This window comes from Nicotiana sylvestris, chromosome 2 (assembly GCF_000393655.2).
Source record: "Nicotiana sylvestris chromosome 2, ASM39365v2, whole genome shotgun sequence".
In the NCBI taxonomy this organism is placed as follows: Eukaryota; Viridiplantae; Streptophyta; class Magnoliopsida; order Solanales; family Solanaceae; genus Nicotiana; species Nicotiana sylvestris.
The window spans coordinates 115866562-115884203 of NC_091058.1; the positions used below are offsets into that span (position 1 = coordinate 115866562).

At 35.8% G+C, this 17642-nt stretch overlaps 1 protein-coding gene across 1 annotated transcript; it reads right to left on the reverse strand.

Moving 5' to 3' along the window:
• Positions 1–11435: 11435 nt before the first annotated feature.
• LOC104228913 (uncharacterized) lies at positions 11436–11966 on the reverse strand. Its single transcript, XM_009781466.2, has one exon. The coding sequence runs from the start codon at positions 11964–11966 to the stop codon at positions 11436–11438; it is 531 nt and encodes a 176-aa protein (XP_009779768.2).
• Positions 11967–17642: the final 5676 nt, after the last annotated feature.

The following is a 17642-nucleotide window of genomic DNA, read 5'->3' on the forward strand; positions in this document are numbered from 1 at the left end:
TTTTAATTGGAACTGTGAAAGAACTGCTTCAAAAGAAGAAAGGAAGTATATATATATATATATTTTTTGATTGATTTCTTTTTGAAAGAAAGACTTGTAAAAATTCCTTTTCTTTTGATTTGAACTTTTAGAATTTCAAAAGTAAAAGGAAGTTTTTTTTTTTTTTGAATTTCCATTTGTTTTTTTTCTTATTCTAAAGAATTTTTTTTTTTTGGAATTTTACTTTTGATAAAAGAAATGCTTCTAAAAAATATTTTTGAATTTTGAATTTTCTTTTCAATTTTGAAAGAAGTATCAAAATATTTTCGGATTTTTTTTTTAAAAACATTTTTATTATTTTTGTTTTATCAACAATGGAAAATAAAGATATTTATATTATTTTTTGCAAGACATATCTTTTTTGGAATTTTACTTTGAATTTTCTTGGCAAGACAAATACTCTTTGCAACAAATAAAGATATATATATTTTTTGGAAATAAAAAAAACTTTTCAGATTTATATATATATTTGCGACAAATAATGAAAGACTTTTTTTTATTTTTTTTATTTTTTGCATTTTCATAAGCAAATAAATAATAAAAAAAAACCATTTTGAAAATAAGACTCTTTTCATTTTCATTTTCATGGCAAGACAAACTATATATTTTTTCTATTTTTTTTTTGAAAAACACAACAGAACAACGACTCTTTTTTTTCTTTTCTTAGCTTTTAATAAAACAAACTAATAAGACATTTTTTTTCATTTTCTCAAAATTTCGGCAGAGTTTTGACAGTATTTGGGCATTTGTTTTCTTTTCAAAATAAACAATCAATTCCCTAACCGCTATTTCTTTTTTTTCAATTTCAAAATATTATTCCTGATATTCACAAGTCAGTCAACACACAAGTCCGAATCAAATTAATGCGCAAGTAGTAACAAGTAAGATGCATCAGGATGGTCATTTTCATTTTTGGTGCACCTGTCCTAGACAGACCCAACCCCTGTGTTGAGCCTCCAAAGTCAGATGCACGTGATGCAAACAAACGTTCCTACTAGGGATCCGGCATGTGGCTTTGTTATACTAGGTTCAGAACCTGGGTGTTTGTTCTAGACCTGGCTTACCCGAGCGGACAGCTCGAGCCGAGGGGGGTAGCGTACCGGGAATACAGAAGCTTCACCGGCTTAGCAACTTGTCCGAACCTCGTTCTAAATTGGGATTTGACACTATACAGAAAAGAAGTCGTACGAAGTACACCCTTCTTCATGATTTAGAAGACTCAGAGAGGAGATGGGTTTCGGCACAGTTTATACACAGTTCACGTAATATCAAAGCGGTAAAAGCAGCATTTAGCACATTAGGCTCAAACATGTAAAAATCAGATAAAACCAAATATAACAATTTATATGAGCTCGAATTTCTAACCCTGAACCACTGGTTCTGGGCAAGTCCCCAGCGGAGTCGCCAGAGCTGTCGCACCTCCTTTTTCCGCACCGCTAGGTGCGTAGGGAGTTTTTCCAATTAAAGGACAATCAAAACGGGATTTATTTATTCATTTCAGAGTCGCCACTTGGGAGATTTAGGGTGTCCCAAGTCACCAATTGTAATCCCGGATCGAGGAAAAGAATGACTCCATATTACAATCTGCGTACCAGAAATCCGGATAAGGAATTCTGTTAACCCGGGAGAAGGTGTTAGGCATTCCCGAATTCCGTGGTTCTAGCACGGTCGCTCAACGGTCATATTCGGCTTATTTATCTGATTTTAAATACAATTATGAACCAATGTGCAAATTTAACTTTTTACCACTTTATTATTATTATTATATTTTTTTTAAAAAAATTGTGAACATCGTTTAAAACATGTCTTTGGATTACGTCACATGAAATGCACCCGTAATCCGGAACACATTTTTTTTCAATGTTTTAAGATTTAGATTTGGGTCGCATGAAATGCGCATCCGAATTTAAGAAAGTAAAATTGATTAAATCGCGCCTAAAGAGTCTAGCGCGTCATTATCTTTGGGGAAGGAAGTGAAATTCACTGAACAATCCATCCCAAGTTCTAAGTAATTTTTTTTTAAAAAAAATTAAATAAATAAATGAGATTGGAGAATCCTGTAAATTTTTGTATTATTTACATCTATTTATTTTTAGCGAAATCCTTCCTTATTTTAAGAATATCCTTTAATGACTACCTTTTTATTATTACTAAGTTTGTTTATAAATATAAAATCAATATCTACATTCTTGAAAATGACATATTAAATAAAAGAGAAAAACAAATATTAACAGAAAGTAATAAAATTATAATCATAAATACAACATGGAATTATCGAAAAGTAAAAAAAATAAAAATAAAGAAAACTAATTATCCCATAGTTGGATTAAAATTCAAATTGTTAGTAAGACTTAAGCTTATTGAAACTAATTATTTACAAATACTGAAAATTGAAAGAAAGAAAAATAATAACTTGAGTACTAAATCATACTTCTAAAAATTTAAACAATTTAACATTAACTAACTTTGTTTTAATTCATCATGTCCTAATACTTGTTCGCAAACTAATTCATGTTATAACTGAAATTGACTACATGATTCTGATTAACTTATCGTTGATGAAAAACCTTATGAATAAGGAACTTAGTTAATTTTTTCCAAACTGATTCAATAACGCCATTTTTTACGTTATTTCTTCTATTTTTTGTTATTAAACAGTTTTAATTAATAATCAGGCTTAAATATATTTCCTAATAATCTGGTTAAGGCGTTATTTAATATGTCGCTATAATATGCCTAGTTATGCCAAATGACAGTGATTTACAGAATAATAATACATGAATAACCTAAATACAATACAAAAAATTAAATTAAACTAAATTAAAAATTTAACACTCCATTCTTCATTTCAGCTTACAAAATGCCAAAATTACAGTTGTGTACCTGATATTGTCAATATAAGAAGAAGAAAGTCAGCAACGTAATACGTAACACAGCAACAACAACAATAACCAGCAATAACCAGTCAACGAAAATCCCAGTGACAGCTTTGAAAAATTCAAAAATAAAATCCAGGAATGCCGAAAATAACGGACAGAAACCAAGGGAAACTTTCAGATTTTTGAAAGTCTAGTTAATCTTCAACCCTTAATTTCTACACCTGTATACCAGAATATTTATCAGGTGTACTACTTCCTCTTCTAATTTTCAACTTTTTTTTTATTTTTCTTTGTATGTTTTTCTTTTCTTGAGAGTTTCAATGTTTTTTTCAGAATAAATGTTCAGCTCTTTTTTTTTCTCTAATCTCTTTTTTTTTTCTGTCTGTGTATTTATCTTCTGTATTCTTGTTCTTTCTTCTTCAAGACTTCACATATATAACACATCTCATAAACCTTTTAATCAATTAAATCAATACTTTTTCTCTACCCAACCCATTATCTTTCCACTCATCCCCATTACATTAAATAAACATATCACACCACCCCATTATATTTTGTCCCCCATGCTTTATTTAAAATAATGCAAGATTCCCCTTTAATTTAAATCTTGTCCCCCCTTTATATTAAATAATCATATCACAACCCACCCCATTTCATTTTGTCCCCCATGCTTCAAATAAACAATTTCAAAATGTACAATTCCTAAACTACCCCTTCCGACCTTACTGAAATTACCAAACTACCCCTAAACGTACTACAAATTTACCAAACTACCCATCAGCTATAACACATCAATTAATCAAACTTAACCAAAATATAGACAATATGATCAATTTCTAACAATGTTCAAACAACAATATGAACATGGATGAACATCATAACAACAATATCACATGAACACGATTTTAACAACATTTCAACAACAAATCACATGAACACGAATTGAACAACAAAGAACAACTAAAATTTGATTGAACAATATTTTAGCAACAAACAATCCTATTTTCGGATTCAACAACAACAACAATCAAAGTATGAAGATTTCTAAATTCAATCATATTGAACTTAAAATCAACTCTAACAACATTACAACAAACAATTCTTATATTAAACTTAAAACAAGATTAGGAGAACAATTCAAGCAATAATCATAAATGGTAAACAAGAAATCAAACTATACAAAATTCGGATTCAAGATCATCCAAACAAAGTATGAACATGAATGAATCTATTTTAAGACAACAAACATGACGGATTAAACGATTAAAACAATATATTCCTTTAATACAACTAAATTCTTTAAACAAATAACAAGATCGACGAAGAAACAATTATGAACTTAAACTTGAACTTAACAATATTAACAATTTCTAACAATACATAAACACATGAAACAAATTGAAGAAATAGTTGATTAAATTTCAATTTGAATCTAACAAACATCAAACTAACAAATACTTACTTAAACAATAATACAAACATGAAATAAACATGAAAACAACTAATTAAACTTCTATTTTGAAATCTGAAAATTAATTTAACAAACAACATGAACACAATAGAAAATTATTTCAAAGATGAACAACGAACAAAACAAGGATTAAATCATTTAACGATTTTGGATCCGGAAAATATCAAACAAAATATGAACAAAAATAAAACTCAAAAACAACTAACCGGAGATGAATCAACGACGAACTTTGATTGTAAACAAATCTGTCCAAGCCTCGACCAAAGCTCGAACGAAGGACGACGAAGACGAAGAAGAAGTAGAAGCAGCGGCGGAGGAAGGAGGAGCAGCGGCAGCGTCGCGGACAGCCATGGCTGCTCGTCGCAGCTGGACACGGGCAGCAGCTGGTCGTCTACTGCTGCTGCGTTCAGCAGCTTATGGAGAAAATGGAGCAGCAGTTCGGGAAGCCATGGACGACGCAGAGGCAGCAAGAAAAAGCAACAAACATGGCGATGGGTTGACGACGAAGACGCAGCCATGGACGAGCCTTTTGAGCTTGACATGGAGAAGATGGGCTTCTTGGTGGTGTGTGCGCTTGTGTCGAAGGAGATTAAGCTGCTGGAGCTTAGCCATGGCAGCCATGGATGTGTGTTTTAGAGTTTGGAGAAGAAAGAAGAAAAGAAGAAGAAGAATGATAGGGGGGCGGATGACTTAGGTCATTTTTAGGATTTTTTTTTTTGTTTTGTTTTGTTTTGTTTTGTGTCTTTGAAATGCAAGATAGGGGTATTGGGTCTTTTGGGTTATGGACTGGGTCGACCCAGTTCGAAATGGACTGGGTCGTAGGGAAGATTGGGCCATTTTTTGGGCCTATGTCTTGAAATTGAAGAAGAGGCCTAATTCCGACTTTCTTTATATTTTCGCTCTCTTTTCTTCTTTTATTTTTTCTAAAACTAAATTATAAAAATACTTAAACTATTATTAAGAACTAAATTAAGTTATAAAAGCGCAAATTAACTCCCAATAACAATTAACGCACAATTAAGTATTAATTAAGCATAAAATTGTATATTTGGACATTAAATGCTAAAAATGCAAACGATGCCTATTTTTGTAATTTTTAATTTTTGTAAAACAATTTTAATTACTAACAATTGTAGAATTAAATCCTACATGCAAAATGCGACATATTTTTGTATTTTTTATTAATTTAGCGAATAAACACGCACAGACAAATACAAATAATTCTTCAAAATATCACAAAATATCACAAAATTGCACACCAAAGAAAAATCATTTTATTTTTGAATTTTTTGGGAGTAATTCTCATATAGGGCAAAAATCACGTGCTTACACTATGTATCTATTCCTTTGCTCCTTCCACCCTTTTTGTTCAAATCCTAAAGCAAAAACTGTTTTCATATCACATATCTTCTTCCAATACCATGCACTATCTTGTGGTGGATTGTATTTCCACCATTCCTTGCCCTTTATGTATATGTGATTTACCCATTTAACCCATAATAAATCACTTTTTTGCTCTATATTCCATACATATGTTGCCAATGCTGCTTCATTCCATGCCAAACAATCTTGTATTCCTAATCCTCCCTCTCTTTTTGGTCGGCAGACTAGGTCCCATGCTACCAGTGGTGATTTGTTCGTGACACTTTTTCCATCCCGTAAGTAATTTTTACATATAGCTATAATGTCTTTCATTATCCTTTTTGAAAGAAGGAATATGGATGCCCAGTATGAGCGCAGGTGCAACAACACTGCATTTACCAATTGAGTTCTCCCTGCATACGATAAGTTCCTGGATCCCCATCCTTTTATCCTTACTAGTATCTTGTCTATCAGCATTTCACAATCTACCGCACTTAGTTTCTTTAGGGATATAGGCACTCCAACGTACTTCAATGGTAGTTTACCTTTCTTATATCTTGTCAGCTCACATATGTCTTCCATCTCTCTTCCATTCATATTTGCATAGAAGATATTCAATTTATTTGCATTAACTGTCGTACCAGATGTATTCGAGAATGACTTGAGTCCCCTTAGCATGAGCATTACTGATGCATAATCACCTTTACAAAATAGTATCATATCATCCGCAGAACAAAGGCGTGTCAGTGTTACAACCCATATCCACATGTGTTAGTTCATGCCATATACTAGTTAACATAAATCCAAGAAGGAATTATCTTTGAGATGATAAGAAGTCAATCCTATTGGTCTTAAGTGATACAAGAGTGTATAAGGGTGATTAACCAGTATTAGAAGTTAAACAAATCAAGGATGTTGTAACTCGTATTTTCAGGTAATCTAGCGGTGCTTAATATACTCAAGAGGTCATTTATTAAGGTATTTTAATCATATAATATCCGTATCATAAGTCTTGAAGTCAAACGAGTTATGAAACAAAAGTTGTCGCAACTTAGGTTCATAATTTTACTTAAACATTGGGTCAAGTGTTTCTAATCTTTTCTCATAATTTACAAGGAATTATGGGGTGATCTACCAACAAAATTAAATATCTATGAGTCTAGTTTCCAACGCATTAAACCGTTCATCGATACGATCTCGGAGTAGAGAGATATTCGCGTTTTCGCGAGACTGCGCCAAGCACCTCTCTATGGGGCCCACTAAGTCGGTTTAAGATATTTGGACCTATATAGGATGCCTCCAACCCGTTTTAAGTCATTTCTTTTCACTATTTTCAGACCTTAGAACCCTAGGAACATCCTCTCAAGGTTCTCTCAAGATTCAAGACCCAAAAAAGGGCAAACAACACAAATCAAGTGTCGGGAATTCCGTGGCGCTAGTAAGTCTCTTGTTCTTCTTGTTGTTGCTCATTTTTGTGTCGTTCCAGCTCGTGTGGGAGGTTGTTTTAAAGGGTTTATGTTCTGTAAATACTCCCTCATGTTCTTAATATCAATCCTAGGTGATTTCAAGCCTTCTAAAGTGATTCTAGTGCCGAAAAACACTAATTGATCGCTAGTTTCGCTCTTTTGTTGTTGTGGCAGCATTGGAGGGATATTTCATGGAAATTTAAGGTCAAATTGGAGTTGTTCTTTCTGTATAAAGGTAAGTAACCTCTTACTCTATATGTATTTAAGATTATCCAAGTTGCGGCTAAGCCATTGAAGCTAGAACTTGTGAGATATATATCGAAAGGTTTGGTAGTAATGTTATTGTTTTGTGGACTGTTTTGCGTTGTTGTTGGGCTGCGTATTTTACTACTATCTTGTGGAGTTTTGGATGAGGAAGGGTGTGGAGAAACACCATATATATGTAGGGTTATGGGCTGATAGTTATTCGTAACATTTCCAGGTTGTTTGACACGACTACGGTGGTCGTCGTATGTATGGAGTGATTAGGCTGTGTGTGGACTATTTTGGGAGGCTCAATATGTTTATTATTGATGTTGTTTGGGCTGTTTGGTGACTGTTTTGAATGGTGTGAGGTCATATATATAGGGGAGGTGCTGTCCGTTTCATCGTAAAATAGGTTGTGGTCGATACATAATAGTTATGACGCTTAAATGATAACGATAGTATCGTTTCTCTTATTGTAGACTAAGGAGTTTTGACAATTGCATAGCTTGAGATTGGGGCAGTATATACAAGGTATGTGAGGCTATCCCTTTCCTTCTTTTGCACGACTCCGATTGTACATAATGTAATGAACGAGCTTCCAAAGATACTCTACTCTTAGAAGCTAGCAGTACTTACATTGTTTTCCCTCTTATGGAACGATTGATGTTAATGTTACTTCTCTTATTCTTATGTTATCAATGTTGTTCGTACTTCCTAAATCTTATAAGGTTCATAGTGAAGAGTTAGTCCTAATAACGTGTATAGAGGATACCGACCTTACGTCACTCCGAAAGGTTTAGAATGTGATTCCATGAGTCGAGCATGCATTATATATATGTATCTATTTTACTCTACCGAGCCACGCTATAGTTGGCCGGGTACGGCACCTATTGTGCAACCACTGATCAGTTGGGTTTTACCGAGCTCCACGTGGCCGGGTACGATTCTACCGAGCCTATTATGGCCGGGTACGATATGATGATGATGATGCCCACAGAGGCGAATGCTTTAAAGGTTTATGTATTTATACATATGTATCATGCATTTCATGTAAGTAGCCCTCAGAGGTACTAAGATGTTACAGGTTGTATATTCTCTATCCTTGCTTACATTACTGATCGTATTTATGGTTCCTTGCCTTACATACTCAGTACTTTATTCGTACTGACGTCCTTTTATTTGTGGACGCTGCATGTCGTGCTGCAGGTCCTGATAGACAGGCAGGTGCAGCTCCCCCACCACAGTAGACTGTCCAGTTCAGCGGTGATTGGCGAGATCCCTTCTCCGGACTTGCCTTGGTCTTGGTATGCAATTTTTGTTATAGACATTATGGGTATGTCGGGGCCCTGTTCCGGCTATGTTGCAACACTTATGTTCTTTTAGAGGCTCATAGACAGGTGTCGGCTCATGTATAGTTTGGTATGCCTTGTCGGCTAGTTTTTGTTGTATAGTCTTTCATAGTAGCGTGGTAGCTCATACCTTATACGTAGTTTCTTGATTGTCTGGTCATCCCCTGCTATGTATGTTCATGCCGTCATATTTTATTGCTGGTTGTCCATGATCTAGGTCTACCATTTATATTGATCTCGTCAGCCTTAAAAGATAATAATGAAGGTTAGATGAAATGTACGTTGGTGCTCGGCAAGTGTGGTCGGGTGCTAGTCATGGCCCTTTAGTTTGGGTCGTGACAGTCAGCTTCAATCCTTTGCATTTTGTATGATAAGTAAACTCTTTCTGCTTAGCCATATGTCCCATAATATTCCATACAAATCACAAACAGTAAGGGGGAGATTGGATCCCCCTATCTTTGTCTTCTTTTCCCCTTTATTTTGCCATAACATCCTCCATTTAAATTTATGTTATAGCTGGTTGTTGTGATACATGCCGTAATCCATCTTATGAATAGTGTAGGGAAGTTTAGTGCATGCTTCATTTCCTCTACAAACTTCCATTTAATAGAATCATATGCATTTTTTCAAATCCACCTTGATCAAGCAACTTTTAGTAGTTTGTTTCCTATTATATAATCTGATCAAATCTTGACAGATTAGTATGTTCTGCACTATTGTTCTCCCTGCCACGAAGGCACTTTCGTTTTGTGATATGATGTCTATCAGCACCACTTTCAATCTGTTACACAACATCTTTGAGATTATCTTGTACACCAAATTACAACATGTTATAGGTCTATAATCTTCAATTGTTGCAGCATGAGATGATCACTGTACTATTAAGAGCTTTGAGCATTTTCCCAGATTAGAAAAATTCCAGCACAGTTACAGTGATATCCTCCCCTACAATGTTCCATCTATCCTTGAAAAATTGACTACCATACCCATCAGGGTGCCTTTGTCCCTTCTATATCCCATAGTGATTCTTTAACTTCCTTTTGTGAAAACTCTTTTATCCGTTGGTTCCTTTGTTTTTCTGAGACAATCTCTCCTTCTTTGGTTATGTGGCTTGCCACATGATCTCTATTTTACTTGTCAGTGTCCATTAAACTTGTATATGGAATTCTCTAAAAGCATCAGCTACTGCATCTATTGATTGGACTGTTTCTCCTTGCATACTCTGGATTGTGAATATTCTGCTTGCTGCTCTCTTTGCCTTGATTACCGAGTGGAAATAGCTTGTGTTCATGTCTCCATATTTAAGCCATTGTACTTTTCTCTTTTGATGCAAGTAGTTTATTTTTGCTTCCTTCCAATATATGTATTGCTTTGTCAATTTCTTCTCCTCTTTGCCTAACATTTCCTTCCTGGGATCTTTTTGTATTTTCTCTTGGCATTCTACCAGCTTCTTCATGCTTTCATCTTCCTGTTTCTCTACTTCTACAAACTTATCTTTATTTAACTTTAGCAACACTTTTTTAAGTCTGTTTAATTTTCCCACCACTCTAAACATGTTTGTCCCTTAAATTGGTTGTCTCCGGCTCCCCTCCACTCTTGTCATGAAGGAGTTGTTCATGCTCCACATGTTGTAGTATCTGAATATCCTCATCTTAGGTGTACCTATTCCCTCCCATTTGATCATTGCAGGATTGTGATCATATATTTTTGCTGGCATATAATGAACCTCAGATGCTGGCAGTTTATTCACCCAGTCATTGTTGGTGATCACCTTGTCAATTTTACTTAGCACTCTATCATGTCCTTCTTATTTATTATTTCAGGTATAAAAACACCCAGCTGATTTCAGTTTTTGAAGTCCACATTGTTCCACACATTCCTTAAACTCCTTTATTTCTGCATATGTCACCTTACTACCCACTCTATCCTCTTGACTGAGTATAAAGTTGAAATCTCTATAATTTCCCATGCCCCTACCATTTGGTTAGCTATCATCCTTATGTCTCTCCGCAAGTCAGACCTTAGTGCTGGATCATTGAATCCATACACCATTATCGCACTAATCCTCTTCCCTGTGCTACTGTGAGTTATGATACTATAAATGAGTTGTTCTATCACCATTTTTACTTTTATAGTAAAGATATGAGGCCTCCCTAATATCCATATCCTTCATGCGCTATGTTTAGAGTGATTTGTAGTATAAGACCACCCTGTGCAAAGATTAAGAGCAACTTTATTTTCCTTAACTCTGTTAATCTCTGTTTGCAAGACCCCAAATAGTCCAACCTGCTGTCTTTGAAGGAATAGATTCACTTCTTTCTATTTGGTTGTGCTGTAGGCCTCTGGTATTCCAGAACGCAGTACTATCCATTAGGGAGGTGGGGTTTAGGTCCCCCAACCTTCCCTGATTTGTTACCATTTCCTTGTGGCTCCAACTGGCTTTCCTTAGACCGCTCCTCACCATCATTCATTCCATTATTCCTGTTGTTCAATTGTGTTACTGCAACATAGGTGTTTTGATTGCTTCCTCAATTTCTCCATGCTTTCTTCCCTTGTACCATTTGCCATGCTTCCTGTTCTTTTTTGTTATTTTTTGCCTAGTTCTTATTTCCCTATTTTTCTGCTACTTGTCTTTGTTACTCCCATTTTCTATTGGGGTAATGTCCTTTGCTTCATTGTGTTGTTGTTCCTCTGGTTTCTCCTTCTCCTTGTAGCCATTTGTATTGTTGTTGCCTGTTTCTTTGTTGATTTCCTCTCTTGCTTTATCCTGCCTTAGTTGCTTCCTACATTCTCTAATATCATGCCCAAAGTTTCCACATGCTTTACAAAATACTGGTTTCCATTCATAGATAACCTCTTGCTCAATGATCACTCCACATTCATTCCCAAACATCACCATATCTGGATACATCTTATCTGGTTCAACTTTAACCAAAATTCTTGCAAATTGTAGCCTCTGCTTTTGTGTTGTTGCTCTGTCTGCTTTCAAACGGTTGCCTTTCATTCCTGCAATTTTTGTTACAGCATTTTGTCCCCAGTATTTGATATCCAGATTCATCAATCTAATCCATACAGGAATTTTATCAACCACCTGCTTGTCAAATTTAATGTCAGGTCTCCATGGTTTAACCACCATTGGCTTTTTGTCAAACATTCTTATTCCTTTCTCCACCACCTTCTCCTAGTTCTCCAGTGAGTGGAATATTACTATGAACACACCTCTGTTGTCACGATCTAATTTATATTACAGGCCGTGATGGCGCCCAACACCGTTTTTAGGCAAACCAACACTGATCAAACTAGTGATTTCCAGTTTAAATAAATTACTAAGTGGATAACATGTTCTCACTTGTTAAAAGATATAGAAATTTGCAAACGTAGCATAATTAAATGGAAGCAAGTGAGTACAAATCAAAATCATGTAAATAAATCCAAAATCATAAGTCTACTAGTGTGTGTGCCAAGACCTGGTGTCACAAGTATGTGGGCGTCCTAGTAGAATATACAAAAGAATACTAGTCTATTGTCTGGAAGAAAATAGACAGAAAAATATAACATAAAGAAGACTCCAGCTGCTGCAGAACGGCTCAGAAGGCATCTCACCGTGAAGTCTCGAAATGGGGACCAAATCTGCGCGTCGAACATGTGACCAGATGCACCTGCCTCAAATCCAATACAATTAAGTACAGAAGTGTAGCATGAATAAATAAAAATATGTACCTAGTAAATATCTAGTCTAACCTCGAAGAAGTAGTGACGAGGGGTCGATTCCGACACTTACTAAGGGCCAACAATATAATAATATGAAATTCTAATTAAACATGATATATAGAGATAACAATAAAACTCAGAACTAGAAATAACTGAACAATTCTTTCATCATATTTAAGGACCCAAAATACTTACTTCATTTAAAACAAATGATCTCTCAAACAATGAATTTATACAAGTTATAAAAAAAGATTTCCAGTTCTATTATCACACACGAATTCCACCGAGGATGTTTGGCCCAATCCAAGATAAATGTAAATTGTGCACTACCGAGGATCGAACGACGCAAACCATGGATGCATCTAATTTCCCTGCTCGCGAATCATACAAGCGACGTGGTCAAATATAAATTTATCAATAGATCATAATTCTTTCTTGATTCTTTTCAAAATAAAGACAATTCAACTTGAAGCTTTGAAATCCTTGAAAATACTCAACTTAATTCCATTTGTTACAATTAACAAATATAATCATATAACGGTGTCCACAAAGTATGGTGTAAACCTAAAACTAACCGAGCATAAACAGAAATAGTAGCTATATACGGACTCTCGTCACTTCGTGCATACGTAGCCCCCCCAAATAATAACACATTTTAATTAGGTTCACCTATGGGGTAAATTCTCTCTTACAAGGTTAGAAAAAAGACTTACCTGTATCAAAGCCTACTTCCAAATTCAAGAATGCGCTCAAACCCTCTAATCGGAGCCGAACAATCCAAAACTATTCAAATAGTGTAATAACTAATTAATATATGTTCAAAAGTTTATATTCGTACTATTTAAGTACTTACCCAACCTTAAATGTAAGGTTTCTAAAATTCACCCCGGGGCCCACGTGCCTGGATTCCAAAAACGTTTCAAGAAAATTATCACCCATAACCTTAGGAACATAAATATATGATTTTCACTAAGTTTCATAATCATTTTCGTTGTAAAATCTCATTTTTATCAAAACCATAGGTTTTCTCCTAAACCCATAATTTCTACCAATTTACATGTTATAATCTACCCATAAACTATGCATTTAACTCACATTGTGTAGGAATTACTTATCTCAAAGTGTTAGGTGAAATCCCATCTCTAAGATCTCCAAGAATCGCCCCAAAGTGAAATAAATGAGCTCAAAAATGCCTAAGTCCCGTATTAAATGAGGTTCTGCCTTATGCGATTTTTGCACCTGCAATTATAGGGCTGCATCTGTGGTCTTGCACCTGTGGCAAGGCCTTCACAGGTGCGCCTTTTCTTCACCTGACCGGGCTCCGCATCTGTGAACATAAGGAGCCGCATCTGCGAGCCTTTTCCGGTCTTGTGACCATAGTGTTCGCACCTGTAGTCTCGCAGGTGCGTAAATTCCTTCACACCTGCGGTGCCTGGGCTCCCTTCGCATTTCTTCTTCTGCGGCTCATGGCTCGCACCTGCGGCTGGCCAAGCGCAGGTGCGATTATGACAGAACTAGGGAGCTTTAACTCTTGCTCTAAGTTTCTAACTTGGTCCGAGCCTCGTCAGATTGACACTCGGGGACCCCGGGCCCTGCCCGAACATACCAACAAGTTTAGAATCATAAAACGGACTCATTCGAACTCTCGAAACGCCCAAACAAACATTAAAACTAAGAATGGCACCCCAAAACCAATTGAATCAAACTTAAGAACTTCAAGTTCTTCAATTTAGTTCCAATGCACCGAAACATACTTAAACTACTCGGAATGACACCAAATTTTGCGTGCAAGTCTTAAATGATGTTATAGAACTATTCTCGGTCTCATAATTTTGTTTGGACCTCGATAACACCAAAACCCGCTCCAAACCAAATTTAAAGAACTTCTAAAACCTTCAAGAATCAACTTTCACTATTAGGCGCCAAAATGCTCCCAGGTCATCCAGAACCCGATCCAAACATACGTTCAAGTCCAAAATTATCATACGAACCTATTGGAATTATTAAATTCTGATTCCGAGGTCGTTTACTTAAAATATTGACCGAAGTCAAACTTGGCCTTTTAAGCCAACTTTAAGGAACCAAGTGTTCCGATTTCAACCTGAACTCTTTCAAATCTCGAACTAACCATCCCTGTGAGACATAAATCAGTAAAAGCAAGTACGAGAATTCTCATTTAGGGGAACAAGATTCTAGAAAGTAAAATAACCGATCGGGTCGTTACATCTGTTCACCTAGGCTATTTTATCTATTCCCAGTGATCCCCATAATCTTTTAAGGTAGCCCTCCATAACAGTTTGTGGTGGATTTGAACCTAGGACGTAGCAAATTACTGTAGATCTCCAGTAGATTATCTCATCTTTTATGTCTTCCATTGTAACTTTCACATTTTCCCTCAATTGCTCCCCTCCATTTCCGGTTAGGTCATACCCTTCACTCTATTCACCTTTCCCTACAATTCCACTCTAATTTTCCCCTATTTTTGGTGTTTTTGCATGGCTTTGTTTTCCTATTGATTCCGATTCACTTACCTCTTCCTCTGTTTGATCTTCCATGATTTTGTTGCCGGCGTGTTCTCTACCATTGTTGATGTCGATGCCATTGTTCTATCCAAATCTAATGGAGCTATACCTTGAATTGCATTGACATTTCAAAATTTCTTTGCCTCCGTTGACAGTGGAACTTTTTTAGGTCTCTTCTAGTTGTATTGAGTTGTAAGGTACTCCCTCCTCCTCCAGATTTTGCTTTACTCGCCATATCAGTTACTGCTGAGAAGAGAGCTCATGTACTAGAGAGAGAAAGTTTTTGCATGAAAGAAAAAATCTTTAGTCTCACACAATATACCTAAATCATTAGCAGCAAGTAGAATATCGTCAACATATAGGACTAAAAATATAAACTTTCTCCCACTGATCTTTTGGTATATACACTGATCAACGATATTTTTCACAAATCCAAAAGATGTTATGGTATCACCAAACTTTATATACCATTATCGTGAGGCTTGTTTAAGTCCATATATTGACTTCTTCAGTTTACACACCATTTGACCTTTTCCTTTAGTTTCAAACCCTCTGGTTGGTCCATATAAACTTCCTCCTCGAGGTCTCCATTAAGAAAGACAGTTTTCATGTCCATTTGCTGTAACTCTAAATTATAATGAGCAACCAAAGCTATAATAATTCTTAACGAACGGTGAAAAGGTTGCTTTATAATCATTGCCTCCTTTTCGAGTATAACCCTTGGCAACAAGTCTAGTTTTATATCGTTCAAAATTTCCATTTGAATCACATTTGGTCTTAAATACCCCTCTACACCTGATTCTCCTAGAACTTTCTGGTAATTCAATGAGATCATAGACTTTATTATATTCCATGGATTTTAACTCTTCCTTCATGGTATCAATCCATTTGTCAGACTCATTACTTTCTATGGCTTATAAAAATGAAACTGGATCCTTATTAAGGCCAATGTGAAAATCCGACTCTTGCAAATAAATCACGTAATCATCAAAAATAGCTGAATTTTTAACTCTTTGAGATTTTTTAATGGCATTTCTTGTGGTTTATTTGTGTCAGATATTTGTGAGTTAGTTTCTTCATGAAGTGTTTCATCCAAATGTTGCTCGGTGTTGTCAAAGTGTTCTTCAATAACTGGAATAATATTTGGTATTTGTGTGGAAGTAGGCACATTCATGGGTAATGTAATATTGACCCTCACCTCTTTTATTTTCACACTTTGTTTTTCAACACTCCCACTAACTTCATCATTCTCAATGAATCTTGCATTACCGGTTTTAACAATTCTCGAACTATGGTTTGGACAGTAAAACACATACCCTTTAGATTTTTTTGAATAACCAATAAAGTAACCACTTATTATTCGAGAATCTAATTTCTTTTCTTGCGGATTATAAACTCTAGCTTTTGCTGGGTAATCCCAAACATGCAAGTGCCTTAACCTAGGTTTCCTTCCCGTCCACAGTTCAAAATGAGTCTTTGAAACTGCCTTACTAGGAACCCTGTTTAATAAATATATAGTGGTTTTAAGACCATACATCCACAATGATTTGGGTAATGAGGAATTACTCATCATGCTCCTAACCATATCCATATGTGTTCAATTACGACTTTCTGCAATACCATTTTATTGAGGTATTCCTGGCATAATATTCTGTGCACATATGCCACGTTCCTCGAGGAACTTTGAAAATGGACCTGGACATTGTCCTGATTCATTATATTTTCCACAATATTCACCACCTCTACCTGACCTAATGATTTTCACCTTTATATCTAATTGCTTTTTGTAACGACCCGACTAGTCATTTTGAGTAATTTTGCCCGGTTTGGCAGTTTGAGGTTAAGAGCAGCTTCACATTATGTATATCGACTTATATGCATGGTTGGATTCAGTTTTCGGATGAATCAGAGTCGAATTGGAAAGAAAGTATATAGTTTTGGGAGCTTAAGAGGAGAGAAATGGACCGAAATTTGACTTTTTAGTAAATAGCTCTGGAATGAGTTTTGGTTGTACGGTGATTTTGGACTTGGGCGTGTGTTCGGATTTAGGTTTAGAGGCCCGTAGGGTAATTTGTCGCATGTTGGTGAAAGTTGAAAAAGTTGAAGTTTCGAAAATGGAGAGCTTTGACCCATAGTTGACTTTTATGTTATCGAGGTCGGAATGAAATTTCAAAAGTTTGAACAGCTTCATTATGTCATTTGGGAATTGCGTGCAAAATTTGGTATCATTTGGAGTTGATTTGAAGTGGTTCGGACGTTTGGTTGCAATTCTAGAGGTTCTTGAAGTTCATAGTGATTTTCATGTGTTTGGGCATCTGATTCGTGGTTTTAGCGTTGTTTGACGTGATTTGAGAGTGGGGCTAAGTTTCGTATGATGTTCTAGGATGTGTTGGTACATTTGGTTGAGGTTCTGGGGGTCCCGGGTGTGTTTTGAGCGAAGTACGGGCATTACCGGAACTCAAGCATTGGTTCTGGTGCTTAAATTTGCAGTTGGCGTGTAATTTTTACCGCTGAGGGCGGTGGTTTTGCTGCAGTCGTAAAAAATGGTCCGCAATCATGAAGAATCCGCAGGTCGCTGGTCTGACTTCGGAAGCCTA

Excerpts from the sequence above, each read along its gene's own strand:
- LOC104228913 (XM_009781466.2), bottom strand. The coding sequence starts at position 11,966 with ATGTTTGACAAAAAGCCAATGGTGGTTAAACCATGGAGACCTGACATT.